Here is a 12,596-nt window from a genome sequence, read left to right as displayed (position 1 = left end):
AAACATAGGTCTTCATAGAATTCATTTACATTTTTTTTAGATGTAGATTCTGATAAAAACAATTGTTTTGGATTATTAGACTTACGCTTTAAAGCTTCTTGGTGTGATGATGTGTTCACATGTTGGATTATTTGAGACTTTTTAATGCATGGTATGTGTTTGTCACACAGTTGACAAAAAAGAGTCGTCCCATCAATTTTAAAGTTTACATTATCTTTATTTAGTGGTAGTATCCACTGAGCAATTAAATTTTTTAATTTGCTTGATGGGGTTTTCGGCATTTTGGAAAATAAGTAATTAAAAACAAACAACTAAAAGAAATGAAACTACACTCGGTATGATAATACTGCGTATACACGACGAGCGACAAAGAACGATAGACAGATTGAATGTCAATTAATTCAACCACACACTTACATCATTTATGTTGTACAATAATCTTTGTACCTACCTCTTCTAGGAACACGATAATAATGATTATCATTTATAATGATAAACGAATATTTAGAGTTATTTTTATAATGTTTTTCTAATTCATTTCTACTTTACATGACTTGTAAAGCATTTTAATCATAAGTCTACACATAGTTTTCTAAAAAATAACAGACTAAATTTATTTAGTATAATATTATGTATAATTTTGGTCAAAGCAACAAAAAAAATCCAAATTCCATAAAATTAATCGAAATATTCTCAAATATTCTTTTTTAAGCAAAATATTCTTTTAACTTAAAATATTCTCAAATATACAAAAAAAACTTTTGCTATTGATATCTTTGTTTCCCGATTTATAAAGATTTCGAACCCCCGCATGTCTACATACGCTCAAAAAAAATATGTTAAAGAATATAATTCCGATCTCTACTTATAAAAAACGATATTACATGAAAAATCGACCTTTTTCTAAAAAGTATTTGTTATGAACAACTCATTTAGTGATCTAAAATCACTACAATCGCAATAACTAATAAATGAAATTAGTATTCAAATTTTGAACATCATAGTGAAAAAATCATAGCATTTATCTCTCATCAATTTCATAGGTAATGAAACTCTGAACTTCTTAAACAATCAAGCTATATACTCTATTGACTCTATATTTATCAACACATTCCAGTATAATAAATACTTAACAACCCATGGAAGAATAGGAACACATCCTCCTAACCTATGCCTACCTATTCAACAGATAGAAATAACTAACCCACAAACTCTGCAAAAAATGACTAACAATCGAATATATAACATTATATTTTCCATAATACCACCACTAAAATAATTATGGATAAATAGGGGTGTCATATTCACCCATGACAAAAATATGGCATAAAACTCTATGTTATAGATACAATTTTTTCCGTTAGGAAGTAGAAGTGAACATTTTTGTTATATTCATTCCTCCAAAACGAAACCCTAATTACATCACTGTATAAGACAAAACATGACAACATCATAGACTACCCATCCAACCTTGAAGAAGCTTTGAGAGAATACAATACTAATTGTTTATATAATTTATTTGATATAATTAATCTTACTACTACATTGTAAAAAATATTAAAATATAAAAACTGTTTATGAATATTATATAAAAAACTTCTTAGTCTTCTTCTTTTTTCTTACCTTTATCCTAGCTACTTGTATTTCATTAAATCATCTAATTAGAAATCTTAATAATCATTTCTATATAATTCTTGTAAAACACCAAGAGTTACAAAATAAAATAGATGCTACAAATGAAATATCCAGATTATATTTCATATAGTTATATCCTATAGTATTCTATAATATATTGATATTAAGAAATATTCCGTCCCTAGTTTCACCTATAATTTCGTCTGCTGTTGTTTGATTTCATTTTGATGTCATATTTTACATCTTTAACTTTATAATACTATAACTTATTGAAAAGTGTATAGATCAATACAAATTTTTTATGAGAAATAATATTTATGGCCCTCTTTATATATAAATAAATATATTTATTTATTTTTATATTACACTTATAAATCATAAAACTTGTAATCAGGATATATATAAATAAGAAAATAGGAGATTAAGTAGCTTTTAGAATAATCCACCAATTTTTTAAAATTAAACACTATTTACAGATTTGCATCGAAGCATCTTTTAATATAGTGATTTTAATCACTGTCAGGTATCATTATACTTGATCCTACTATGCCACGTCACCATTGTGCTGGGTTTTTTTATTTTTTATTAAAACAAATTATTTTATTTTGGAACATCCCATATTTTTCTTGAATTATGATAGAGTTATATTAAAAAATGTATAAGTTTTTAATATTGATTTGATATATTATATTTAACTTATTTTATTACTTATACATTTCCGGTTTTAAATTTAAACATTGACAATATTTTTATTTTATATTTTTAACATGTTTTTAAACTTTAGAGTTGTTTTCCATACAAAATGCCCCCTGCTCGACCTAGTAAATATGGATCTTCAGGACATGGTGGAGAATGGGCGACTGTTAATTCGGCTCTACCAGAATGTCCTGGCACGTGTATGGATGGTTCTCAACGATCAAGCAATTTTAGTAATACATCTTATATCATTAACTTCGAAAAATGTCGTGTTGGTTAAATACTCTAATGAGTCCAGTTTGATAAATATTTTTATTTTTAGAAGTAACAATTTTATAATCTTATTCATTTAGTTCGTAACTACGAATTATGGCCTAGAAAAGACCAATTCGGTATTATGGAAGCTTTAATGACTCACGGCCCACTTCAAGTGTCAATGCATCTTTACGAAGATTTCAGATACTATACAAATGGTAGGCAAATACATTTAACTAGAACTATAAATTATAATATTTTTCATTTTTTTTTTATTAAACAAAACAAGCGTTAGCTCAAATGAATACATATTAAACAGATTGATTTAACTTATTTAAATATAATAATATACATAATAGAGGTGGCGTTAAAAATCTACTTTTTTTATTTTACCAAAGAGACTATTTAAATTTATTTTGATACTCATGAAAATGAGCTATACAAAATTTCAGACTGATAAAAGTAAATGGATCAACACAATTTTTTTTATGAGAAATAATATTAGCTTCGATGCAAAGCTGAAAAGGTATTGGTTTTACTAAGATGTGTTTTTTTTTTTTTTTTGTGTCTGTTACCACTTTTTCTCAGCTCTCACCGAACCGATTTCTTTCAATGATACGTCAAAAGATCACAAATTGTATCTAGTCGAAGACATTACCCTTCAAAATTGAAAAAAATTCCCTCGTTCCCCGTAAATGGGGGAAACCTCCAAAAAAATTACGAATTTAAAAATCGCTAATTTTTTCAATTTTTTCAATTTTTTTTACTTAAAACTGCCATAACTTTTTCAAAAATGAACATATCAATATAATTCTATTTTATATAGATGCATAATATCATTACCTTTCATTTGGTATATTTTTTTTATAAATTTAACCTTTAACCTGCCCACAAGGGGGGATTTAAAATGGCAACTTTTTCAACTTAACTTTTGAAAATGTTCCGGAAGGTCTGACACTTTTATATATATCTTAAATTAAAGCTAATGTAATATACTTTATTATGGTAAAAAAAATTTTCGGACTTTATTTTATCTTCATGGTGAAAACAGACATCAAAGTTTATAAAAAAAATACGATTTTTGTAAAAAAATTCTTTTTTATATTTTTAACTTTATAATGCTATAACTTTTTGAAAGATGTATGGATCAATATAATTTTTTTTTTATAGATGCATGATGTCTTTACCTATCATTTGGTATATATTTTTTTTATATCTGACCCTTTACCTGCCCACAGGGGGGGATTTAAAATGACAACTTTTTCACAAAAAATTTACTTTTTCAACTTAAATTTTGAAAGTGTTCCGGAAAGTCTGACACTTTTATATATATCTTAAATTAAAGCTAATGTAATGTACTTTATTATGCAAAAAAAAAATTTCGGACTTTATTTTATCTTCACGGTGAAAATGGCTACCGAATGCTATTTTTGTGTGAAAATTTTCGATTTTGTATTTTACATTTTTAACTTTATTATGCTATAACTTTTTGAAAAATGTATGGATCAGTACAATTTTTTTATGAGGAGTAGTATTCATATATATCTTTCATTTGACATACTGTTTTTTTAAATCGGACCATTTCCCTATATACGAGGGGGGTTCAAATCTAAAAAATGCATGTAGAAAGTAGAACTTTTTCAACTTAAATTTTGAAAGTGTTCCGGAAAGTCTGACACTTTTATATATATCTTAAATTAAAGCTAATGTAATATACTTTATTATGGAAAAAAAAAATTTCGGACTTTATTTTATCTTCATGGTGAAAATGGCTACCGAATGCTATTTTTGTGTGAAAATTTTCGATTTTGTATTTTCCATTTTTAACTTTATTATGCTATAACTTTTTGAAAAATGTATGAATCATTACAATTTTTTTATGAGAAGTAGTATTTATATAGATCTTTCATTCGACATACTGTTTTTTTAAATCGGACCATTTCCCTAAATACAGGGGGGATTCAAAACATAAAAATGCATATAGAAAGTAGAACTTTTTCAACGTAACTTTTGAAAGTGTTCCGGAAGGTCTGACACTTTTATATATATCTTAAATTAAAGCTAATGTAATATACTTTATAATGGTAAAAAAAAATTTCGGACTTTATTTTATCTTCATGGTGAAAACAGACATTAAACTTAATAAAAAAAATACGATTTTTGTAAAAAAATTCTTTTTTATATTTTTAACTTTATAATGCTATAACTTTTTGAAAGATGTATGGATCAATATATCTTTTTTTTTATAGATGCATGATATCTTTACCTATCATTTGGTATATATATTTTTTATATCTGATCCTTTAACTGTCCACAGGGGGGGATTTAAAATGACAACTTTTTCACAAAAAATTAACTTTTGAAAGTGTTCCGGAAATACTGACACTTTTTTATATATCTTAAATTAAAGCTTATGTAATATACTTTAATATTAAAAAAAAAAAATTTTGGACTTTATTTTGCTTCATGGTGAAAACAGACATTAAACTTAATAAAAAAAATACGATTTTTGTAAAAAAATTCTTTTTTATATTTTTAACTTTATAATGCTATAACTTCTCGAAAGATGTATGGATCAATATAATTCTTTTTTTTGTAGATGCATGATGTCTTTACCTATCATTTGGTATATTTTTTTTATAAATCTGACTTTTTACCTGCCTACAGGGGGGGATTCAAAATGACAACTTTTTCACAAAAAATTGACTTTTTCAACTTAAATTTTGAAAGTGTTCCGGAAAGTCTGACACTTTTATATATATATTAAATTAAAGCTAATGTAATCTACTTTATTATGGGAAAAAAAAATTTCGGACTTTATTTTGTCTTCACGGTGAAAATGGCTACCAAATGCTATTATTATGTGAAAATTCTCGATTTTATTTTTTACATTTTTAACTTTATAATGCTATGACATATTTAAAAGTGTATGGATCAACATTATTTTTTTATAAGAAATAATATTTTTTAATAATCCCTTTTTCATTCGACATACTTTATCTTAATTAGGATATTAATAATGAACTAGCAGATCATGTAGCTTTTGGAATAATCCACCAATTTTTTAAAATTAAACACTATCTAAAGATTTGCATCGAAGCGTTTTTTTTTTATAGTGATTTTAATCACTGTCAGATATCATTATACTTGATCCAACTAAGCCACGGTACCACTGTCTCGCAATACGATTGTAAAAATTTAACTTTTAAAATATAAAATCATCATAACGTTATTTTATAAGAATTAAAAAATTTTAAACTAAAGAATGTCATCTAGTGTAACTCAACTGGAAACACTGACACTTTTATATCTTTTTATTATTTTTCCTCACTTTAATCTCTACTTCTTGGGGTTGGTTACCCTTATCCGAAACTTTCACTTGACACGATTTCCCACTTCATTTACGCTCACATCAGCTGTCCTCGTTTGGTATCCAGTAACATCCTCCATCTCTTTTTTGGTGATCCTCTACCTATTTTTCCTTTAACATTAATTTTCATAACTGTTCTTACGGGTTCTGATTCCTCTCTCCTGATAACACGACCAAACCATTGTTGTGATCTTGGTTTGTTCCGCTACCACAGATTGGGTTAGTCATACCGTGTGTGAGTTGTTGGCGAACGATGTCGAGTCGTCATTAATACTATTGTTGAACGTAATTAACCTAAAGTGTTATTTTTTAGTTATTAAACTTAGCGGGAAGGATTTAAGAAACAAATTCAGTATTTAATATTTATTAGCGGTTTATTGTAATTGACATAGATAAATTGTAAAATAAGCGTAATAATAATCTATACAATTAATAGTACGGCGACGAAACTACGACTAATTGTTATTAAAATATTTGACCCGAATATGCACAAATCAAATGGTTAGCTATGTTTTGGTTCAGCACGACTTTTGCAATACTTCATAACACCATCTAGTCTATTTTTTCTCATATCTACGATTGACGCTACACTTATACTCCCTCTTATATGTTCGTTCCTTATCCTGTCTTCTCTAGTCACTCCTTTTGTCCATCTAAGCATTCTCATCTCTACTACACTCCTTCTCATCTCTACTCTCTTGTCAACCATTCAATACTCTTAACCATATATCATAGCTGGACTCACTACAGTTTTATATAACTCACCTTTCAGTCGCAATGAAATTTTCTTATCGCATAACACATCAGATTTTTTTTGTGAAAAAGTTGTCATTTTAAATCCCCCCCTGTGGGCAGGTTAAGTGTCAGATTTACAAAAAAATATACCAAATAATAGGTAAAGATATCAAGTATCTATAAAAAAAAAAATTATATTGATATGTTCATTTTTGAAAAAGTTACGGCAATTTTAAGTAAAAAAAATTAAAAATTTTTCGAAAATTAGCGATTTTATAAATTTATAATTTTTTTGGATATTTCCTCAATTATGGGAAACGAGGGAAATTTTTTTAAATTTTTGAAGGTGTTGTCTTCGTCCGGCGGGCGGCGTACGAGATGGGCACCGACGTGTGCATCGTCTCGGACCCGCATGCCGGATCGGTCCGGGACTCTGCCGGCTGGTTATTGGACCGGTCCGGCAGAGCGGCGATCGGTGTGATGGACCGCGGCCTGACGGTCGCGGACATCGAGTCGGGCGACGGTTACGTAGTGGCGAGGATAGACGGCATGGACGTCTTGAGCTGCTACGCGCCGCCCAGCTTGCCGATCGCCGGACTCCTCGAGTCCGTGTCCTCCTGCCTACGGGCGAGGAGGCTCGGGCGGCCGCGCGACGGCCGCGGGGAGCTCGTGGCCGGGGACTTCAACGCTCACTCCCCGGTCTGGGGGTCGGCGGACACGAATCAGCGTGGCGAAGAACTGTTGGACCTGATGTCGGCCCTCGGGCTGGTATCGGCCAACAGGGGATCCACCCCGACGTTCGAGGGTCACTCCTCGAGCTCGGTGGTGGACGTCACGCTGGTGTCTCCGTCGCTGCACCCGCACGTGACCGGCTGGTCGGTTCTCCCGTACAGGGAAAACCTCAGCGACCACCGGTACATCGTGTACGAGTGCGGCGATGGCGGCCGTCCCCCTCGAGCCGTGCCCCGCGTGCCGTCTCGCGGTGGGCGAGTGGGCTGGCGAGTCGGACCGGCCACGGACGTCGACGCTTTTGAGACGGGCTTACTGCTCGCTCAATGGTCGGCGCCCGCGGTACCGGACCGGCGCGTCTCCGCGAGCGAAGCGGCGGAAGAGTTGGACCGGAGGGTGGTCGCAGCTTGCGACTTCGCCCTCCCGGCCAAACGACCGCCGTCGACTCGCGGACCGCCAGTCCACTGGTGGAACGCCGAGGTGGCGGTCAGGCGTGAGGAGTGCGTCAGGGTCAGGAGGACTATGACGCGCTCCAACCGTTGGCCGCGGGACCCGGAATCCCCGGACCCGAGGGAGGCGCTGAGGTCGGCCCGCAAAGAGCTGAAGCTCGCCATCAGGCGGGCCAAAGCGAAGTGCTGGGCCGAACTCGTGAAGTCGGTGGACCACGACCCGTGGGGGAAACCCTACCGGGTCGTTATGCGGAAGCTCCGCGGTTCACCGGCTTCCGGTCAGCTGGAGGCGGAAGTGCTGGAAAGGGCGGTAGACACGCTCTTTCCGACACACCCGCCTCTGCCTCCCCCTGCGTTCGGGGACGACGTGTCGGTGGAGGAATTCACCACCCAGGAGGTGGCCGACGCGGTGGCGCGCGTACGGGGCCGGAACACAGCTCCCGGCCCTGACGCGATTCCAAACCGGGTGTGGGGGTTGGTAAACGACCTCGCCCCGGACTGGATACGCGCCGTCGCGAACCGCTGCCTCTCGGAGGGTGAATTCCCCACGAAGTGGAAAAAGGCCAGGCTGGTGCTTCTGAGAAAGGGTGACAAGCCCGAGGGTCTCCCCTCGTCGTACCGACCGCTTTGCATGTTGGACGACTTGGGGAAAATCCTCGAGCGGCTGCTCGTCACCCGGATCGAAGCCCACCTGGCCGACGTCGGCGGACTGGCCGAGGGCCAGTATGGTTTCAGGAGGGGGAGGTCGACGGACGATGCGGCCTCCCTCTTCAGGGACTTGGCCCTCAGGGCCAAAACTGAGCAGGGCTTCGGGTTGGCGGTGAGCCTGGACATCCGAAACGCGTTCAACTCCGTGCGATGGTCACACATCCTCGGAGCGCTGGACGAGTTTCGGGTGCCTCCTTACCTCGGGCGGATGATCCGGTCGTACTTTAGCGATCGGGTCATCTCTTACGAGAGCGCCGCGGGCCCGAGAATCCGACCTGTTACGCGTTCCGCTACCACCGCACGTGAGTGTCGTCTGCTACGCGGACGACACGCTGGTGGTGGCGGAAGGCGCCTCGTCCGAGGAGGCTGGATCCCGGGCAAATTGCGCGCTCAGAGCAGTCTCCGCCTGGATCCAACAGGAGGGGAGTGGACTTAGCCTCGCCCTGGACAAGACCGAAGCGGTCTTGTTCACGGGCAGGTACAAGTTCACTCCTCCACGGCTCGCCGTGCTGGGGGTGGAGATCCCGCTTAAGGACTCCATGACTTATCTGGGCCTCGTCATAGACAAACGTCTAAAGTTCGGGCCGCACATTACTCGTGCGGCCCAACGGGCCCAGAAAGTCATGAATTGCCTGGCGGGAATCATGCCCAATCTGGGAGGGCCGAGAGAGATGCGGCGCAGACTTTTAGTCAGCGTCGTACACTCGGTCCTCCTGTACGGGTCCCCGGTTTGGGCGGATACTCTTGAGTATTCGTCCAAAAACCGTGAAGCCCTGCTCAGGGTGCAGAGGCGGGCCGCGATCCGGACTGTTTCGGCGTACCGAACGGTGTCCGGAGTGGCGGCGGGTATCCTGTCGTCACTGCCGCCCGCCGACCTGCTCGCCGAGGAACGCGCCGCCGGGCATGAGCTCCGCCGAGAGCGAAACCGGTCCCTCGAACCCGAGGACCGGCTAGCGCTCAGGCGGATGACCATGTTCCGGTGGCGGACTCGCCTCTCGGAGGAAACGAGAGGCGAGTGGACCAGGTCCCTCATAGGACGCGATCGGCTGAACAGGTGGGTGGACCGGACCCACGGTGAGATGACTTATCGTCTCACCCAAGTGATGTCCGGCCACGGCTGCTTTAACGAGTACTTACACCGTATTCGTAAAGCAGCCGCGCCGACGTGCGACCACTGTTCGGATCGCCCGGGAGAGGCTGATAGCGCTTTGCACACCCTCTTCCGGTGCGAGGCGTGGGCCCAGGAACGGGACTCTTTGGAGTCTCGACTAGGGTCCACGTTCCGAGTCGGGTCCATGGTGGACCTGATGTTGAGGAGCCGGGAGGCGTGGAGGCTCGTCCAGGTGTTCGCCGAATCCATCTTGAAAAAGAAGGAGGAAGCTGAACGCCTGAGACAGAGGCAGCCGCGCCGCCCGGTACAGGAGGACCTAAGGCGCTGATTTAGGCCGGCGCCTTAGGTACTAGTGTTTATATGTTTTATGTTTATGTGAGTTATTTTTGCCCCTTCGTTTTCAACGGAGGAGGCCACAACACGTTGTAAATCAGCTCTTGATTAATTTCGGGCTGATTCACAACGTGGTGGTGTGAGTTTTAGAGACGGCGTGGGCCGCCCTGAAGTAATACCTCACGGTAGTTCCAGGGCGGTCCACAGTTGCGCCGGTCGGAGTAAAAAAAAAAAAGGGTCCGAGGTGCTACAGGTGCCTGGAGCACGGGCACGTGGCTNATGAAGCAAAAAAAAAAAGTGTTGTCTTTGACTAGATACGATTTTTGATCTTTTGACGTATCGTTGAAAGAAATCGGTTCGGTGAGAGCTGAGAAAAAGTGGTAACAGACACAAAAAAAAAGCACATCATAGTAAAATTAATACCTTCTCAGCTTCGCATCGAAGCTAAAAATGTCATAAAAAACAAACATCTGTTCTATAAAAAAGATAAGTCTACGTGAGCGATACCACTTCCAAATGCTGATATAAATCGATAATAATGGTTATTTAAATAAAAGTCAATGGAAATGACATATAAATTATATATGATAATATGATTACTTAAAAAAAAATGTATATTAATACTTAAAAAATATAAGTTGGGTTTCAAATCCTATTTTTAGCAAATACTAAATAAGTCTAATTATATTAAATATAATTAGACTTATTTAGTATTTACCTATAAATTTTATAGGTATGAGTAGCATCAAAATGTTAAAATGCTTACTAGTTGAATTAAATTATTACAGGGCATACCTAATTGTATTTCTTTTTATAGTTTTTTAATTATTTGAAACTCTTAATATGTAAAATATTTGGATGGAATTTTGTTCTAATAAAAATTAATTTGTAAAAACAGAGTTCTAAATTATTCATTATTCCCGATTTATTAGGCATTTATGTTCACAAGACAGGAGTATTTGAAGGTGATCATGCTGCTAAACTTATTGGTTGGGGAACATGGAAGAGTAAAGACTATTGGTTACTGATGAACTCTTTTGGTAATACTTCATGGGGAATGAAGGGCACTTTTTGGATCCCAAGAGACGGTACAGACAATGTAGAATTTGGATACGCTATTATAGGGCCAATATTCACTAGCATAGCTTCATGTACCCATATTACAGTTATACAACTCGTAGAACTACTATTTTTTTATTTTCAATTATATGCGTAAAATTCAATTACTTTATATACATTAATAATAAAATGAATATAATCAAATACCTTATTAAAATCTATATGTATAGAGATTATATTAATAAATATATATAAGTGAAACATATCTAACTGACACATCTTAATTTTGGAAATTTAGACAAATATAAATATAATAAATAAAAAATTTATGAAGATTTAAAAAATGATTTTCTTTAAATTGATATACATTGTTACAAACAATGAGAACAATAGAAACCCGTTTCCTGACTTACTGAACATCCTGTATATAAGAACTTATATAATTACTATTAACGTAAATTTAAAAATAAAAAGCCCAAAATTTCGTTAAAATCACTTATTATATTTTTTGTAATTGTACCGTAATAAATCATTTCAATAGAAATAGTAATAATTTCTATGTAAGTCTTGGTGTTTAAATAGATGTTATAATTGAAATATTGAGAACTATATTGAAGGAAAAAGATGTAGAGGAAGACCAAAGAAGAGATGGATGGATGTTATTGAATGCGATATAAGGACCGCTGATGTGAGTGTAGAGGATGTAGGAGATCGTATCAAGTGGAAGTTTAGAATAAGGGTGCCCGACCGCAAGTAATTGGGATTAAGGCGAAGAAGAAGAAGTTGTCTCATAACTTTTTTTTTGCTTAACTTAGAAATATGAAAGTAAAACTCAAATAAAGGAAATTTTACAAGAAATTCAAAAATAATAACTTCAATGTTGTTTCTTAATAAATAGCCAAACAAAAATACTACTTACAGTAATAAATATGTAAAAGTCTTAAAAATACGTTATAACTGATTTTGTTTATTTTTAATTCAATCCGTTCATTTTCACTGTTTTATGACCTTTTTGTTTTTAGTTCCACGCGCAGGGTTTTACTATGGACTTTGACTCATTTATGATCATACGTTAATTCTGAATTTTAATTTGTGTAATTTTAGCAAACGTCAATCTTATACCCAATACATTTTACTATGTTCTCTTTTTGAATTTTCCTATTTTAATATATTTTTGTTACACTGATTCTGATGTAATATTGTTTCTACAAAACAGTTATCGTGGCTGGCGTAGCTGGGTACTCCTACCGGAAACAGTGGCCTACGTACGACGATGGCCCAAAGAAGCTTACGCATAAGGCTCATGGGGCCCTGGGTCTGGGGCGGAGACTAGTATTGGTATATTACTCTATTGGATCAGGAGCGCCGGAACTATTTCTTATATGGGGGGCAATAATATAATAATTAAAACTCGATCCAATTAGTTATTACTAAGTTAAAAAACGAGTTAAGATATTTTTTGGTGGATTTTAGTTATCATATAAAAAAAATCCGGTAATTTATAAATTTTACTCTT

At 36.6% G+C, this 12,596-nt stretch overlaps 1 protein-coding gene across 1 annotated transcript in view; it reads left to right on the top strand.

Moving 5' to 3' along the window:
* Window positions 1-11,757, top strand: part of LOC126898178 (cathepsin B-like cysteine proteinase 6) — a 14,331-nt gene extending 2,574 nt beyond the window's left edge. Inside the window, exons 3-6 of the mRNA XM_050672119.1 lie at window positions 2,420-2,606; window positions 2,685-2,804; window positions 10,954-11,198; window positions 11,698-11,757. Of these exons, the coding sequence (XP_050528076.1) occupies window positions 2,420-2,606; window positions 2,685-2,804; window positions 10,954-11,198; window positions 11,698-11,757 (612 nt within the window). The remainder of the gene's footprint in view (window positions 1-2,419; window positions 2,607-2,684; window positions 2,805-10,953; window positions 11,199-11,697) is intronic.
* Window positions 11,758-12,596: the final 839 nt, after the last annotated feature.

This window comes from Daktulosphaira vitifoliae, unplaced genomic scaffold, assembly GCF_025091365.1.
Source record: "Daktulosphaira vitifoliae isolate Bord-2020 unplaced genomic scaffold, ASM2509136v1 Scaffold_2, whole genome shotgun sequence".
Lineage (NCBI taxonomy): Eukaryota > Metazoa > Arthropoda > Insecta > Hemiptera > Phylloxeridae > Daktulosphaira > Daktulosphaira vitifoliae.
The sequence above is the reverse complement of the archived record's forward strand: the minus strand, read 5'-3'. Positions and strand labels throughout refer to the sequence as shown.